Source organism: Vespula pensylvanica, chromosome 3, assembly GCF_014466175.1.
Source record: "Vespula pensylvanica isolate Volc-1 chromosome 3, ASM1446617v1, whole genome shotgun sequence".
Classification (NCBI taxonomy): Eukaryota; Metazoa; Arthropoda; class Insecta; order Hymenoptera; family Vespidae; genus Vespula; species Vespula pensylvanica.
The window spans coordinates 8,804,381-8,823,375 of record NC_057687.1 but is presented as its reverse complement, the minus strand read 5'-3'; the positions used below and the strand labels follow the sequence as shown (position 1 = coordinate 8,823,375).

The window sequence follows — 18,995 nt, the reverse complement described above, 5'->3', positions numbered from 1 at the left end:
GAGAGAGAGAGAGAAAATAAAGAAAATATTTTCTAAAAAAGAAAAAGGAATCTAAAATAAATAAATATGTAATTTTTTGTCTAAATAATTAAAATTCGTAGAATCGATCCAATAAAAGAAAGAAAGAAAGGAAGAAAAAAGGGAAATAAAGGTAAATGAATGAACGAACTTTTTAAAATAAAAACGTGCTAAAATAAAAAAAAATTTGGCCGATTGACGATTTATCTTTTATATCTAATACCTTTTATATTCAATCTTTTATATTTTCTATCCTACAACTAACAGTTTTCTTCAATTAATTGGAAAGAGAATAGATCGTAAGAAAAAATCTCGCTCAAGTATAAATCGAAAGTTATTTTCGATTACTTATATCGTCCTCGTCCTCGTCCTCGTCCTCGTCGTTTCTCTTTTCGGAGCTTCGAAGCTTTGACTAAAGTACTTACGAGGGCCTTGACCGACACCCCAGCGAAGACGGGTGCGTCTTTGTAGAACTTGGAGAAACCCTGCTCGCATACTCTCAGATCACCCATCGACTTTGCTTTCTACGATGGTCGAAAGCCATCAACGAGAATTTTGATTAATCGGGCAAAATCGGGGATCCTAAATCGAGAGATTATACCGAAATCTTTCTCAAATTTAAATATATACGTAGTCGCATAAAGCAAAGGAACAAAAAAAAAAAAAGAAAAGATAAAAAGAAATAAAATCAAATAACAAACGTCAACAAAAATGTCAATATAGAAAAAAAAAAAGAAAAAAAAAGGGAATAATAATAATATCGGTTTAATCTCTTAATTGTTAATGGATTACGAATATATTCGAGTTAAAAGTTAGGAATTAAGAAAAAAAGAGAAAAAAGTAGAACAAGAATGAACTATGAAATATGTCATCAAAAACTCTATGAGATTAATATAATGTTAGAAAATAAATCATTCGGCATTATTAAAATTAAATGTTACGAAGCATTGACAAATTAGTCTTATGATTCATGCAAAGATAAAGGGACGGTGCATCGAAAAAAAATCTGATATTATATATATAAGAATAAAAATAATAATTCAATAATAATTAAGAAAAATAATAGTAGTGGTAGTACTAATAATAATAATAATAATAATAATAATAATAATAATAATAATAATAATAATAATAATAATAATAATAATAATAATACATAATAATGATGATGATGATGATGATGATGATGCTAATAATAATAATAATAATGATGATGATGATGATGATGATGATGATAATGATGATCATAATGATAATAATAAAAATAATGCTCTTATATTTTGTACCTCGTCTAAGATGAAAATTTCATAAGCGTTTAATAAATGTCTAAATTTGTTTAGAATTTAGAATAATCATCGAATACAAACCTCCTCGATTTCCACGGAATTTGTTCTTCCAAAAGTAGCCTGATCAGCCTCGCTCATGTTCGAGATGTCGCCAAAGCTACGACACTGTTATCGATAATAAAACAGATCTGACACACAACTATATATATGTATGTGTGTGTGTGTATGTATGTATGTATATATATATATATATATATATATATATATATAATGTATATGCATATACATATACACACACGCAGGATATATAACAAAAATCTAATTTTTTGTTTCGTTTTATAGGAAATAAAATTTTATCCTATTTAAATCGAGTCCGTTTTATAAGAAATAAAATTTGATCCATTTATTTCGTTTGTACGAAACGAATTTGTTACGATATCCCGAATTATTAACTTATCGTTAGTTCAATAAATCGTTAATCATTTTATAAAGAAGTTAAGTTCGTGTTCCTTTTTTTTTTTATTTGATTTTATTTTTTTTTTATTTCTTTTTTTTTTCGGTACGTACCAACTGTTTAATAGAGACACCGGTCGCGATTCGTTCCTTGTTAGATCTTTCCTGCTCGTTACGATTCGCCTCGGACACGTAATTCTGTGTCTACATGCACAAAACCACAAAATGTACGCAACAGATGTGTATAGTAAATCCACCGTTAGACACGCCGTAGTCTCAAGTTTATTACGTCTAAACTTTTTAATATCCCCATAACATCATGGAAAATTTTATTCGAGACACATGCAAAGGAGAAACAAAAGAAAACAAAACGAAAAAGAAGAAAATAGAATCAAAAACAAACTCACGAACGAACGCACACGCTACATAAAAAAGTAAACAACTGGACGAAAGAAAGAGGACGAAAAATCTACGACAAAATAATTTCTAATTCCTTTTCTTTTTGTTTTGTTTTTAATATTAATCCTTTCTTCTGTATTTTCTTTTTCGATAATCGAGCTCGTAGAGACAAAAGTAGCATGAAGCTTTTAATATATATATATATATATTTTTGTAACTTCGAAGTTACAGAAATATATTAGATAATTAAATTTGAGTTAAGATATATGGACTTTCTTCGAAACAAATTTAATTGTTACCTTATATACAAAGTTTTTCATATTTCTCAATATTCTTTTTTTTTCAATATTCAATTCTTCAATTTTTTCAATATTATAGTATACTATAACATTTATACAATATATCATAATTAATATAACAAATATAAAAGCTTTAGCATTTTGTGAACAAGCTCGATTCCCATTTGTTAGTGAATAATAAATAAGAAGTTAAAAACTGGATGCATACGAAGCGCATTAATGTCAATCAAAAATAGCAAATAGTTTGAAAAAATTAATATATATATATAATATCACAATACACATATATATATATACACATTCATATATAATATATAATTAATCATACATATACATATATATATATAATTAATTATATATATAAAAAATATATATATATTATATCATATATATATATATACCTATTGACCCCAATCGATACGTTTCCCAATACATCTATGTCAACTTTTATCGATCCAACTGATAGAGTGAGAGAGAAAAAAGATAGACAGGTAGAAAGAGATAGAAAGAAAGATAGATAGATAAATAGATCGATCGATAGATAGATAGATAGATAGATAGATAGATAGATAGATAGATTGATTGATTGATCGATAGAGAAAGAAAGAGAGAGAGTTTCTTCTCGATATAACTTACCAACGATTTAACGTTGACGTTCGATAGATCGTCCTCGTCGGAGAAATCGATCGTCTCTTGGTTGATCATTCTCGAGCCAGTATGCATGCTTGCGTCTTGCAAATCAGAGTTCTGATAGACAGAAAAAAAGGAAAGAAAAAAAGAAAAAAAGAGAAAAAAAAGGGGACAGCTCGAGAGCACGTACATGCAAACGCATACAAATACATACATACGTACACGTACACGGCAAGAAATACGCGACATTTCGAAGTTTTTTCTTTCTTTTTCTTTTTTTTTTTTTTTTTAAATACATGCAAATTTTGATTTATAACAAAGTTCAGGCCATCCATTAGTTTTCTCGTGTTAATTATTTCTTTTTTGTTAATTTTATCATCGTACGTAAGAATATAGAATATATAAGAATATGAATATTATTTTTAAATATTTCAATTATGAAATAATATATATATATATATATATATATATTTATGCCCCGAATAATTGCTATTATATCTTCTCTATCACATACTTTACCATAAAAATGAGATAAAAATATGATAGAGAGAGAGAGAGAGAGAGAGAGAGAGAGAGAGAAAGAGAAAAAAAAATTAAAAATTCAAAAAGAAAAATAAATAAATAAATATACGTATATAAAAGCAAAAATTCCTAAAAGATTAAAATGGACGTTTCCGGTTCTGATCTCGTGACGACATATTTCCAAACTGTTAATTATCTCCCTAACGGTACCATTCGATGTTTATAATACGCTTCTGTCACGAAAGTTGCTCCCCACGTTGCTTTTCTTCGTCATCTTTCTTTTTTTCTCTGTTTCTTTCTCTGTTTCTTTTAAACACATTTTTTTGTTTCTTCTTTTCCTTCTCTTCTTTTCCTCTCTCACTCCCCCTCTCTCACTCTCTCTCTCTCTCTCTCTGTGTCATTTTTTATCTCTCTGTCTTTCTTTCTCACAGTATCCTTCTATAGTACTTACTTATAATTTTTATTCGAAGGAGAAAGAAAGACAAGATATGAAAAAAAGACAAAGAGAGAGAAAGAAAAACAGAAAGAAGGAGAGAGAGAGAGAGAGAGAGAGAGAGAGAGAGAGAGAAAGAGAGAGAGGGATATATGACTTACCACAGATATATTCTCCTTTTCTAAATCACTCTTCTTACTCTTCTTAGTTTTCTTAGTACGTGGAGTAAGATTAGGGGATGCATCGTTACCAGCTACCCCCTCGATTTTTTTCTTCTTCGTTTTATTAGTAACACTGGCAGCACCCTTAGACGAGCTGCTCATCACCGTTGTCGCTGTCGCCGTCGTACTGCTCGTCGTTGTTATCTTCTCCTCGCGACTTTCGCTCTAACAGATGATAGAGATAATGTAAACGAAAAAAAAAGAAAAGAAAAGAATTGAATAGAAGAGACAAAGAAAAAAAAAAAGAAAGAACGTAACGTTGTTATTGATCGAGAGAGTGCATATGTATTGTGTGTTATTATTATGTGAAGTATTTATATCGATGTAATTATATATATATAGTATATGATGTATGATATAGTTTTTTGATTAGGTATATGTTAAATATTATAATTATATATATGTAATTATATGTATATATAATTATATATATATAATAATAATATATATAATTGTATATAAATTGCATATATGTAAATAAAAATAATACTATAGAGTATTTCTTAAAATTCATAATTTTTCATATTTTATATCTTAAAAAAAAAAAAAAAAAAAAAAAAAAAGAAAAAGAGTAAGTACAAAAATAAATAAATTTTATATAATACAAAAATAAATTTTAATATTTCTTAATATAATTCTTTCCTTTCTTGTTTTTTTTTTTTTTTGTTAATTCAAAAATTATTTAACATTTTATATCTAAATAACTAACAAAACATTTTGTTTGTCGAAACACTTCCTCGTATATTTTATATCCAAGTAAACAACACTAGTATCGTTTCATTTCGAACATTCTAACATTTTACTTATTACTTATAAACTCCGATATTATTACATTATTATATTCTGTTATATATGATATAACAAAATTAACATTGCATCGTGTTATTATGACATAACGCAATTAATATTAATATTGCATATTATTACACAATCTATTATTTAAATTTCAATACCCATATACCAATAAATATAAAAGTAACAAGTCTTAAAAGAAAGAAAAAGACAGAGAGAGAGAGAGAGAGAGAGAGAGAGAGAGAGAGAGAACACATGATCGACTTTCTATTATGAAATTAAAACTCACGTCTAACGCATCGCAGCCACGCTTGAGAGTTCATCGAACGTCTCAACGTTATACAACGATATTTTAATAATAATCATATTAATAATAAAAAAAAAAAGAGAACAAAATAAAGGATAAAAATAAGAAAAGAAAAAATCTTGTTCGCGTATAAAATTCTCTCTCTCTCTCTGTCTCTCTTTCTCTCTCCCTCTCTTTACTCTCTGTGTATGTGCAATGGCTAAGTGTATATATATGTGTGTTCGCGAACCACGCGATGAAAGACATAATGAGCGGAGCGGTACGTAACTTCAGGAACTCGATTCTACAATTACACTACTACACTATTCTTCCCTGGCAACGGAGAACCTTTCGAAACTTACGACTTACGGCCGATGTTTCCTGACCGCACGACGATGGTGTCGTAATTAATATAGTTTTCTTTGCCCGACCATTCACCGTGTGTATTCTTAACCGTAAGAGACTAAGAGACGATCTAAACTGATGATAAAGATAATTCGGTACCGTACGACCCCAAATCAAGTTTCTACAAAACAAAATAAAAAGTGTGCGACGAATAGAAAGAAAGAGAGAGAGAGAGAGAGAGAGAGAGAGAGAGAGAGAGAGAGAGAGAGAGAGAGAGAGAGAGAGAGAGAGAGAGAGAGAGAGAGAGAGAGAGAGAGAGATAAAGAGATGAAAAGAGAGAGAGAGAGAGATAAAGAGATGAAAAGAGAGAGAGAGAGAGAGAAAGAGAGAGAGAGAGAGAGAGAGAGAGAGAGAGAGAGGATGAGAGGTCGTATGATTATTCTAGCTCGTCTCTCGTCCTCCTGACTTACTTTCCCGATATAAAATTTCGATAATATTGATCTCACGTAGCGAGAAAGTTGTAATGGCAATTTCCTATTTTTTGTTTTGTTTTATTTTGGTTTGGATTTTTTGTTATTCTCTTCTGTTTTCTTTATTTGTTTCTCTTTCTTTTCTTTTTTCTTTCTTACTTTCTTCGTTTATCTATTTGGATTTTAATATTGATATGGTTACTGTAGTATGTTAGGATATATAAATGTATGTATATATATATATATATGTTATATGTGCGTGTGCGCGTGTGTGTATTACATATAAAATATGTATATATTTAAATTATGTTTATATTTGTTAAATATTATATTATTCATTTTTGTTTAATATTCCCTGAATTTTAATACGAACGGATTTTATTACGGAATTTTATTAAGAATATTTATATTTTTTAATATTCCTAGTTAATAGAGATATTAATTATGCATGTAATGTTCTATAGAAAAATTTGTATATTTTGACTATATTATGGATATACGTTCTCTCTCTCTCTCTCTCTCTCCCTCTCTCTCTCTCTCTTTCTCTCTCTCTCTCTCTCTTTCTTTAGAATTTCAGCACCGACATATAACCGTTGATATGTAATATCCCATAAAAAAAAAGGATACATATTTTATATCGAAATAATTTATATATTTGAAATGCAAAAGAAGAAAACATTTTCTAAACGATTATACCTAAAAATATATATTTATAAAACAAAAAAATTGTATTTTTGCAAAAACCGAAAGATAAAAAAGGGAACAAAAATAAATTTATAAATAAAAAGAAAAAAACAAGACTGATAAAAAGATCATCAATTAACACATGTTATAATCGTAAAATTGTTACATTTAAATTTTCCTATCGGACGGAACGTAATCTCACGTTTCAAGGATTTCGACGTTACGTAGACAAAAAGTATTATCGCGAGTTCAACGGCATTTCGCGTTGGCAAAGCCAACGGAACGTACTTCCTACTTCGCTTAATGAAAATTTATAAAGAGACGACGTGTTAAAGCAGCCGCAGGTCTGCTGTTTATAAATTCCGACAATAAGTAGCGACGACACGTACTTACGTACCCTTGTTACATATTCACCCTCTCTCTTTCTCTCTCACTCACTCTAACCCCCTATTTTATATCGTCTACTCGCAATAAATAAATTACAACTACTTTACCTGGGATCATATAATACACCTCGGCGTCATCGACACAAGAATGGCGATAAAACAGAGAAGAAGAAGAAAAAAGAAAAAAAATAGAAAAAAAAAAAATAAAGAAAAACAGAAAAGAACCCTCACGAAGGGATCGTTTAAAAGTTGCACATTGTACGTATAAAAGAACGATTAAGAAGCTTCGATTAAAAGGGATGGATGAAACGATTAAAGAAAGAAGAGGAGGGGACGTGGAGAGATTTCACTTAGATCACTTCGTTCGATCGAATTAAAAAGAGAGAGAAAGAGAGAAGAAAAATAAGGAAAAAAAAAATGGCGACAACGCGCGACTAACAAGAAGAGCCAACCTTAAGACGAAAGGACGTCGAGAAGTCACTGACGATCGTCGAGTTTCGAAGCACCACCATCACCGTCGACAGCGAGTATGCGAAAGGACGAAGACGTTTCTACCTTGACTGTAGACGAAAGGAAAGCTAGAGGAAGAAAGAAGAAAGAAAGAACCAGAGAGAGAAAGAGAGAGAAAGAGATAGATAGATATAGAGAGAAAAAGAAAGAGAGAGAGAGAGAGAGAGAGATAGCGAAAGAAGAAGAAGTGGGATCGAGAAGGTATGGAGGTGGAGAGGGTAAGGGTTGGAGAGGGGGTTGGGGGAGGGAGTCGACGAAGAATACAAGTCTTTCTCGTGTGTTCTTTCGAATGAGAAACGGTTCGTGTATATGTATGTATTTGTCTGTCTGTGTGAACGTGTGTATGTGTATGTGTGTGTATGTGTGTGTTGTGTATCTTCGAAAGGGGAACCCTTCGAGTTCCTTCTCTTCGGCAACACTTCTAGCAGAACACTAGACTTGAGTGGATTCACCGAGACGGAACGTTCCGACTTACATTAGCGAACGTCCTCGAAAGAGGAAGTGCCAAAACGACTTTAAAGATTCGAACGAGAGCCAAATGTAAAGAATTATTTCTATCATATCAGACTACAATTATTTGGTTGATTGGTTGGTTATCACGTAATCAGATTAACGTGATTATTGATTCGATCGGTTAAGTCGATTCAACGGATTTTCCATAATTTTGATAATGTAAAAAATGTGGTAATGTTAGAGAGAAAGAGTTTTAATTTTGGGGATTTATTTTTTCCCATTGATACTATTTTGTTCTTATCAGATCAAGATTGGTTGATTATCATGTAATCGGGTCAACGTGATTACCGACTCGATCGGCTAAGTCGAACAGATTTTGCATAACTTTGATAATGTAAAAGTATGATGAAGTAGTTTCAATTTTAAGGATTTCTTGTGATATTTTTGTTTCATAATATAATCGATATCGATATATTATTGTTATTTAGACATATTTTTACTTTATTTAGATATAACGTATTAAATAAGAAGTGTTTCAACAAAGAAGAAAAAAATGTTCTATAATTTGTTATTTATCTAAATATAAAATAATACAAATTTTTCAATGAAAAAAAAAAAAAAAAAAAAAAAAAAAATACTACAGTTCTTTACTTAGATGTAAATTATTGAAAATTCTCAATCAAGTGTTATATTTGTTTGGATTTAATATGTCGAATGTTTTTAATATATAAAAAAAAAAATATTTTTATTAGACCGTAACCAATAAAAATATTAGCGAAGAAAAATAAAAAAATAAAAATTAGATTAGAAAAAAAAAAGATTAGAATTTATTATCGATATTATCGACAATATAGTAAGCGTGGAAACGATCTAGAGTTGTCGAGGTCAACTCTTGCTCGAGATACTATAGTCGTTCTTGAAGTTATGCCTCGTGCCGTTGAACCACCTTGAAAAATACCTTCTTCCGATGACTCGACTACTACCGGTCGTGGTGACACGCGCTGATCGTCGTGTTACGCTACACGTCCTACGCGACGAGTCTTTTATAGTAAATGTATACTAGTCTATCTAACTGTATATATGTATGTGTGCGTGTGTATATTGTGTCGGTGTATTACGTGCGTATAGACGAAAGGATGTACATAGGTTTTATCGCGTGGATATCCGATATTTTACCCCCACCCTTCTATTCCTTTTTTTCGTTTTTTTTTTATCTTACCGATAATAAAGTTTATCAATGAAGAGTTTTTAGATCAGTATTAATATTTTTTTTTATTTTTTTATTTTTTTATTTCTTATTTTTTTTTTCTAAGCAACGTGAACATAAACAATAATGAACGCGATATATCACGTACTTATTATTATTATTATTATTATTATTATTATTATTATTATTATTATTATTATTATTACTACTGTTACTATTATTATTGTCGTTGTTGTTGTTAAGATATTATTTATAGTATAGTTTATATATGATCGGTAGTGATTAAATAGGAAGATTGATAAAATTAATTATTATCCCTCCAATTCGCGATAATTTTGTCAATCGTAATTTTTTTTTCTTTCTTTCTTTGTTCTTATTATATTTATAAATCATGTAATATTTATAAATATTTTTAATAATAACAAATAATTATCTTTTTTATAAAAATTATATAATCTCTTATTATATAGCCTTTTTTAATTCAGAAATAATGAATTTAATAATTCTTATTTAATAATAATATTAAGTATTATATTTTTATATTCGTTTGAATCGTTTAATGTCTTTTAGATAATTTAATCTGTAATAATGTGTAATTTTATTATACGCAGATATTTATTATTTATTTTAAATTAATTTATAATTTGTCGATAATTAAATTTAATAATTCACTTTTTTTACTTCGTAATATGATTCAATAATAGAGAATAAATTGTATAATTTAATCTCTTAATTATTTAATAATTTAATTTCGTAAAACAGTAAATATATAATAATCATATTTTTAAATAGCACAGAAATGATATAATAATATCAATCAATATTTCAATAATTTATACCCCATCTTATTCAATAATGTAAATCATAATTAATATAATTCACATAGTAATTTAACTCAGAAATAATAAATTTAATTTAGAAAATGAAAAGAAAAAAAATAATAATTTGCATAAATGTAATAACGAAAAAATAATGATCCATAAATTCGTTCAATTTTGATGACGATTCAATGAATCTTTTGTAAATTTATAATATGCTCGAACGAATCAATTCGTTCAATTTCCTTTCTTCTCCATTTTTTATTTTTTTATTAATTTTACTAATCACAATTAATAATTATTATTAATCGCAATAATTTTCAAATAATTCTTTAGGCGAATAAACGTAATAATACATATAATTGTCTTACCTGCACGTCGTCGAACGAAAATACACGGGATCGATCCTCTTAACTAACACGTGCATTACAACAAACAAATTCTAATAGCAAAAATTCTAATAGCCAAGAACTATTATATCATACAACATCATTATTTACTTAACGCTTAAAAATATGCGTAGATCGAGGTTATCGCCTCTGAGCTTTCTGAAATTAGGCGAATTTGTCAGGCTTCATTCACGTTAATTCGACTACATACTCACGCATAATTAAATAAATAAAAAAAAGAATATATGTATATGTATAAAAAAAAGAACAAGCTTTACAAGCTGGCTTATGCTCAATCCATTCTCAAGCTTTTTATCATAAAAATTTGTTTCGTTAAATCAGTTATAATGCATGAAAAATTTATTAACGTTTAAATGAGAAAGCGTTATTATGAAAAATGATTTGAAAAAAGAAAAAAAAAAAAAGTTGTAGAATGATCAATAGTGAATGAGCTGAATGATATTTGTACAATTCGAATATTTTGTGCGTGATTCGTTTTACCAAAACTTTGGAAAATATTCTTAACGATAGAAATATATTAGAATTTTAATGATACGATGTAATACTATCAAATTTTACTTCGTTAAGTAAAAGTTTTCATTAAGTTTAACATTAAATTTACATTCAACGATCGTAAATTTAATATTAAAAATTCCAATGAAGTTTTTAATTCTAATGATAAAAATATTTCAGTAAAAAAAAAAAAAAAAAAAAAGAAAGAAAAGAAAAAAAGAATATATCCTACTAAAAGTTTATTTAAAAAAAAAAAAAAAAAAAAAAAAAAGTTAGAAATAGATCTTTTTTAATGATCGAAAGTATTCCAAAAAAGGAATATGTATGTGTATTATATATACACACACACAGACACTGTCACAGATTATTTTCTCTATACTTTATATATATGTGTGTATATATCAATTAACCATTATTGCTACTCACCATTGATATAAATTATATTAGTCACAAAAAAAAAATAAAATAAAATAAAATAAAATAAAATAAAATAAAAAAACAAACAAACGAACACTTACATCGCACACGTTAATAATATCGCTCGTCTCGTCATCCGGAGTAGCTAAGGGTGCACGGGGAGAGGAAGCAGCAAGGTGATCGTCTTGAGTCGACCTATCGCTATCGGTTATGATCGTCTCGTTAGTGTCCTCCCTTTCTATCGTTAATATTTCCTCGTGATGTCTCTCCTTTTCGATTTCAACATCCTCCTCGATTCTCGTTGCTTCCTCAACGGTCATCCATGAATCGAATTTATGAGCTTGATCGGTCGATTGATCGACCGAATCGATCAACAACGATTCTACTCGTTTGCTTTCAGAAAAGATCGCTAAATTTTGGGCGCTGACGACGACCTCCGTATTATCTAACAAAACCGTTGAATCCGACATTTGACATTTATCGTTATCTTCAAATCTCTCGTTTCTCGAATCATTAGCAGTCTCATCGTAATCGAATTCCCTGGTAGTTTCATTGCTATAACTCGTCAACAATGTAACGTCGTTTCTACGATCTATTAAATCGTCTTCCAACATTTTTTTGCTATCATCGTCGTCGACGACGTTCCGTTCTACATTTGATTCATTTTCCTCGCTCAATACACGACGTTCCATGTCGATGAATTCTTGGGTACTCGCAGCGTCCGTCGATGTTTCCGATTGGCTCAACGTAACATCGTCGAAACTTCTCGATTTGTTCGACGAAATATCCTGAGGACTTTCCATTACTTTATTCGTAACCTCCGCGATCGTATCCATAATCATAGACGATGACTCGTTGGTCGCGTTTCCTTCTACGACGACATTTTCGTCGTTACGAAAATATTCCGTCGTATTATCGATCAAAGATTCCTTCGTATCGATCGTTTTTAATTTATCATTGATAACCGACGTCAATGCGACTTGTTCAGGATCCTCGAAATTGTCAGAAAATTGTCCTCCCGATTGTTGACCATCCATTATTACTACTTCTTCCTGCTCGTTCGTCCAAGTAGTTTTCTTCTCAGGACATTCATCCTTCCTTAAATCTGTTTCCACGAGTTCAACCGTATCTTTCAAAAATGATTTACTCTCGATCAATTTATTCTCCTCCTCCTCCTCCTGTTGATACTTGCCGCCACAAGACAAAGGAGAGGAATTATCCAGGACTTTAGAAATATTAATCTCCATCGATCGATTCGATTCAACATCAACTTTATTATCATCGGATTCGAATTTAACGTCATCGAGATTAGCTATGACTTCTTCGTCGGATCGATTCGTTTTAGTAGATCTTAAGAATAAATCGTTCTCGTTCTCGATCGATCCTTCCTCCTTCTCCTCACTCTTTTCAATCCCCTTCCTTTCACGTTCGATTTCATCGTTCGTTTTCTTTATAATCATGGCATCCTTATCATCATCATCATCATCATCATCATCATCGATCTTATCCTTATCAAAATCTACAATTTCTTTCTTACTTTCATTGGCACCATCTTCAGGCTTTACATTGGTTATAGGCGATACGTGGCCATTTTGGTAACCGTAAGGTTCCCCGATCAACGCACAATGTTCTAATTCGGCAACAATGAAATCAGTGTTAACGCGAAATTGATCCTCCTGTCGATCAAGTAGAATCCTCTTTACCGTATCCGGCTGACCAGTTTGTTGTTCCTCAATTTCATCCATTTTTACTAATCGATTCTTTTCATCTTGATTATCGATATCGTTGTTGTCGTTAACCTCGTCAATTTCATCGTCACCGTCACCGTTACCGTCATCGTCGTCGTCATCGTCATCGTCATCGTCGTCGTCGTCATCATCATCCCTCTTCTTCTTCTTCTTCTTCTTATCTCCGTTGTTCGAACATATTCTCAAGGCCAATTCATTTTCTATCAATTCCTGAAGGCTCTTGTCTTCCGTTGCCAATTCGTTGCGCGTGTTGTTCGTTAAAACGAGATCGTCCTCGTCGTCGTTGTTGTCACAGAGTGATATTAGTTGCTTGTTATGTGTCGCGGTAATGTTATCCAAATCGATCAAACCGTTGTTAGATTGAACACCGCAAACCTCGTTCTTCTTGTTACTTACTACGCTTATTGACTTCTTCGTTGCAACCTCCGCCATTATTGCGCAAGTTGTACTCCACCCTCGCGCTAATTCACCCCCAGGACACCTACAATCAAATTAAGTATCGTTATGTTCGTCCAAATTCTTTTTTTTTTTCTTTTTTTTTTTTTTTTTTTTTTTGGATGAATTAATTAATTGTTCGGTAAATAAAGAATTTACTTGGTTTTATACGGGATATTATTCTTTAACATTTCAGCCGTTAATTTTCAACAAAAATAATTAAAAATATATGTGCGTGTGTAAAAAAAAAAAAAAAAAATAGAGATTTTTTTTTACGACATCCTTTGCAGAAAAATACTGTAACAAAATATTTTTATAGATCGTGAAAAATGTGGAAAAACGTAGCTGTACGTTGTAAAATTTCACGTTACGTTTACGTTCAAAACCCTGCCAAAACTTATTACGTTTGTCATTATCTTGTTTTATATTAAAATAAAAGCTGTACAACTATCGTCCAAATACTTTTTTTTAAAATCACTCGTTCAATTTTATTTTTTAAGATACGTGATAATTTTTTACACAATGACATAATTTATTAAATTTCTATGACTCGTTCTACTCGTCTATGTATTCAACAGTGAATTCGTATTGATACTTTGTCAGGCTCGGAGTATCGATTTCCAAAAAAAAAAAAAAAAAGAGAAAAAAAACGGAGAGAAAAATAAAAAAAAAATTTATATCCCGATAACAGCATCCCATTACGAGATAACTGCTAGATGCATCATATTTTCCAGCGCATCAAAATCTGACGACTTTTTCTTCTATTTTTTTATTTTTATTCTTTTTACTTTTTCTCCTTTTTTTTTTTTTTGAAACTTTCATTTATAGAGTCGGAATATAGAAGCGGAATATATTTGATCGTATCGTTTGAAATGCGACATCCTGTATTTTATGTTCGCACCACGTAGAATTTTCAAGATCTGTTAGCTACCACAATCAAAATTTTTCATATCCAAGAAATTTTAATTACTTAAAATACAACTATTGTTTTTTGGTTATCAAATTCTTATATACCCGACTATAACTCGGTATAATTAATTTCAAATATTAATAAAAAGTAAAGAGGAAATATAGATTAAGTAATAATTAAAAGATAGCATTAACCAAACAATATTCATAAAAAATAAAATATTACAATAAAAAAAATTAATACATATATATATATATCATTATGTTTAACGTTAAATAACAAATAAATTATTTAAATTAATTAATACAATATATATAATATTTATTATATATATTATATACACAATAAATATAATATACATATATAATATCATTAAGTAATTTTGAAAGGCAAAAAAAAAAAAAAGATGTCGTCTAATGCTATTATATTCATTCAAATTTATTGACGTGAACACGCGCGCATACATGCACGCTCTCTCTCTCTCTCTCTCTCGCTCTCTCTCTCTCTCTCTCTCTCTCTCTCTCTCTCTCTCTCTCTCTCTTCTCTCTCTTCTAATGTTAGAGAGACGACGAAATAATTTTCTCGTAATATTCAAAGGAGATAAACGGAAGTACAGACAACTTTTCTAGAACTCGAGAAGAGCGGACGAACGAACGAACGAACGAACGAACGATCTAAGAGAACCTGAGGCCAGTCAGCGTTGTTGGCCAGCAAGCCAAATATCCTATTATTAGATATTCCCTACGTCCGTGTCGTTATGCTTTAACGACGACACCATCACCATCACCACCACCACCACCATCATCATCAACCACCACTATCACCATCACAAGTACGTATATTTTCAAATTGAAATCTGAAACTCTAGAATAGGTAGAATACCCTCTTCTAGTTTTCACTCCTCTGCAATTCGTTATATATATATATATATATATATATACTCATACACACACACACACATAATATATATTATATATAGATAAAAATATAGATCTTATTTTAGAAATAGATATGACCAAATATCTTAATATCTACTGATTTTATATAAACGAATTTTACCAACAAAACTTTGATAGTTTTTGGTTCTCCTCTCTCTTTATTTTTTTTTTTCATGTACACTTTGTTCAACTTCGCAGATGCCATAATTCGATAAAATGTAGACGAAAATGTACACTGTAGATGTGTAGATGTACACCGTTGGTTTCGTATTGATTTTGCAGATTTTTATTTGCAAGAAAAAAGTTCTTTTCGATTCCTTAAACTTAACTTAATATCTTGTTTTTATTCGAAACGTTTGTTTGTAAACTAAAGACGAAAAGAAAAATTTTTTTTTAATCGGAAAAATGGCCATATCCGTTTAAAAATGAGACACCCTGTATATACGGTCGTCCGATTACCACGTTCGCAACGTTTCGTCCTTCGTTGTTGAAACGTTTAATGTCGGGTGGGCCAGTGATGGGACCCAAAGTAGGACTCTGTTCGTTTAGGTCGTTGCGGTTACTTTGTATAAAATGAAATAGCGATCATGGAACCCATCATAATAACATAATATCGTCGGCTGATGCATAATTATAATATATAATAATGTGTGACGCATAAATATAATGCAATTTTCGTATAGGTAGAGCCGATATACACGAAACGCGCGGCCCCAACGAAATATATTCTCACGTTCGACGCGTTAAGCAATAATTTATTTATTTATTCATTCATTCATTTATTTATTTATTTATTTACTTTCTTTTCGTTATATATTTTCATCTATAAAAATATTCCTTAATATATAATTATTCTTTAATACATAAAATTTATATTCTTTAATATATCAAAAAATATTCTTTAATGCATAATACGAACGAACGAAGGATACGTTTGAATTTCGCACACTTTTCGAAAGATCATCCGCCATTTTCATAAAGAAGCATCTATAGTATATGCTCTCTCGAAGAATTTTTTTCTTATCTTCATGGGGAATCGAAAATGGGAAAGAGAAAGAGAGAAAGAAAGAGAGAGATTCTGATAAATTCCAGCATAGAGCCTTAGCGAGTGTAACAGTTTATAAACATTCGGGAGACCAACTCGATTCCAGCGTAAACTAACACACACACACACACATACGTGTAACTGGAGAGAAAAAGAGAGAGAGAGAGAGAGAGAGAGAGAGAGAGAGAGAGAGAGAGAGAGAGAGAGAGAGAGAGAGAGAGATAGTAGATTCAAAATTAGAAAGTGGTCCGAACGTGGATGGAATTGCGCATGCCCGTCAAGCCCAGTAGCGTTTTGTAAGGGCGCATGCGCCCTTTCATTCTCTATCTTTCTCTCGCTCTATTACATTCTCAAAAAAACAGAAAAAGAGAGAAAGAAAAAAAAGCAGACTATATCTACATACACGCACGTATTCATGACCTCAAAAAGAAAAAGAAAAAAAAAAGATAAAATAAAGTAAATAAGTAAAGAAACACAAAAAAAAGAAAAGAAAAGAAATAAATAAATAAAAAAAAGACTCTTAAATACGTAATGTAACGTTTTAAGCTCTCTACTTTGGATCCAATATATATGTATATCAACGTTATCTAAATAAAATCATTTATCTATTGAATGTTTCATTTAACACTTTCGTCTTTTTCATCTTTTCATCATTCTACTTTTTTTAACATATATACAATTTCTCTCTCTCTCTCTCTCTCTCTCTCTCTCTCTCTCTCTCTTTCTCTTTCTTTCACTCAGGATACAGGAATATACACTCTGTTCGAGTTATCTCTCCATCTCTTTCTCCGACGTTACTCCGAGGTCGTTCTTCGGGTTCACGACCGAGTCTGTGTTAAGTCTCTCTCTCTCTCTCTCTCTCTCTCTCTCTCTCTCTCGCTCTCTCACTCAACACTCGGTCAAAAATTCTCTTTTTCTTTCTCGCTTCTCTACGACTCATTCTCTTTCTTTTTTGCTCGATAAACACTCAGACAAATTTTTCTTCCTCTTTCTCGCTTCTCTACGACTCATTTTCTCTCTTTCACTTAAGACTGGGTCGTAATTCTCTTTCTCTTTCTCGTTTCTCTACGACCCATTCTCTCCTTCTCTCTCTCACTTAAGACTCGGTCATAATACTCTCTCTCTCTCTCTCTCTCTCTCTCTCTCTCTCTCTCTCTCTCTCTCTCTCTCTCTCTCTCTCTCTCTCTCTCTCTCTCCTTCTTTCTTAAGTCTCCTCCGCTCTTACTCTAACTCGTTCAAATCTCCCGCTCTATTTTTAGAATGACACACTACCGCGATTAAACGATGCGCGAGCATCGCACCGTGGCATACTGTGTCGCCGGAAAAGCCACTCTGACCAAAGGCGGCATCGTCGAACGAAACGAAACGAAACGAAACGAAATGAAACGAAATGAAACGAACGTAGGAACGTAGGAACGAACGAAAGCGATAGTCCACTTTTGTTTTCTCACCGTCGAATAGCTTACTCTACTGTCAGACGTCTATCGTAAGGTACCCTTCTCCTTCTCCCTTTCTCTCTCTCTCTCTCTCTCTCTCTCTCTCTCTCTCTCTCTCTCTCTCTCTCTTCTCTTCTCTTCTCTCTTTCTTAGTTACGTAAGTAACAGACTTTCCTCGGTGAAGGAGATATTGTTTATCATCGCGCTGCATTGAAGTATGCATACACTTGAAAGTGATCTTTAAATTTTGTTTATACACTCTCTTCATTTTCTAAATTTTCTCTTTATTATATCGTACTTGTCTTTTCTTTTTTTGAATAGTGAATTTCTTTTCTAATGCAACGCGTTTTCCTTAATTTTTTTTCGGTATAATTTTAAAAAATTATAGAATCTATTATGTATTTATAATAATATAATCTTGCGTTTTTATTGTATATAACAAATATTCTTTTTCATGTAAATAATATATACATATATATATATATATATATATATATATATATATTCCTATTAGAAATACAGAGCGAGTAAAACTCGAACAGTTCCTAAGTGATTTAAACAATCACTTTTGTTTTTCGAAAGTCCGTTAATTCAAAAAAAAAAAAAAAAAAAAAAAAAAAGAAAAAAAACAAGAAATAATAAAAATAAATAAAAGAATAAAAAAAAACTTGTCGATAAATTCATTAATCATTAATGCACATTATCATGTTCACGATAATAATTTGTACAAATTTGTTAACAAACGTATTGTTTATAAAAAACGATAAAAAGGATCGAAGAAAAAACGACAGATAAAGAATAATCTTCCTCGGGTTCCCGAATACTCGACTATGTTATCTCAAAGAAAATAAATAAGTTAGTAAGGTCTAAGAGCTTTCACTCGAACGATTACATCGGTTCTATTCCCCTTGTACTTACTTATCCCTTTCCCCTTCAAAAATTCACCCCTTAT

The 18,995-nt window shown here is 30.8% G+C and overlaps 1 protein-coding gene across 17 annotated transcripts in view; it reads right to left on the bottom strand.

Annotated features, from left to right (window-relative positions):
- LOC122627928 (kinesin-related protein 4) overlaps positions 1-18,995 on the bottom strand; it is a 100,433-nt gene that overhangs the window by 37,268 nt on the left and 44,170 nt on the right. For 8 of the 17 annotated variants that reach the window (XM_043809577.1, XM_043809580.1, XM_043809573.1 and 5 more), the window contains exons 2-7: positions 11,633-13,760; positions 4,202-4,426; positions 3,092-3,202; positions 1,872-1,961; positions 1,386-1,469; positions 444-542 (exon numbers count right to left, since the gene is read on the bottom strand). In XM_043809577.1, the coding sequence (XP_043665512.1) occupies positions 444-542; positions 1,386-1,469; positions 1,872-1,961; positions 3,092-3,202; positions 4,202-4,426; positions 11,633-13,711 (2,688 nt within the window). In that variant the 5' untranslated portion in view covers positions 13,712-13,760. The remainder of the gene's footprint in view (positions 1-443; positions 543-1,385; positions 1,470-1,871; positions 1,962-3,091; positions 3,203-4,201; positions 4,427-11,632; positions 13,761-18,995) is intronic. The other 9 variants (XM_043809575.1, XM_043809576.1, XM_043809579.1 and 6 more) reach the window with 9 other exon arrangements.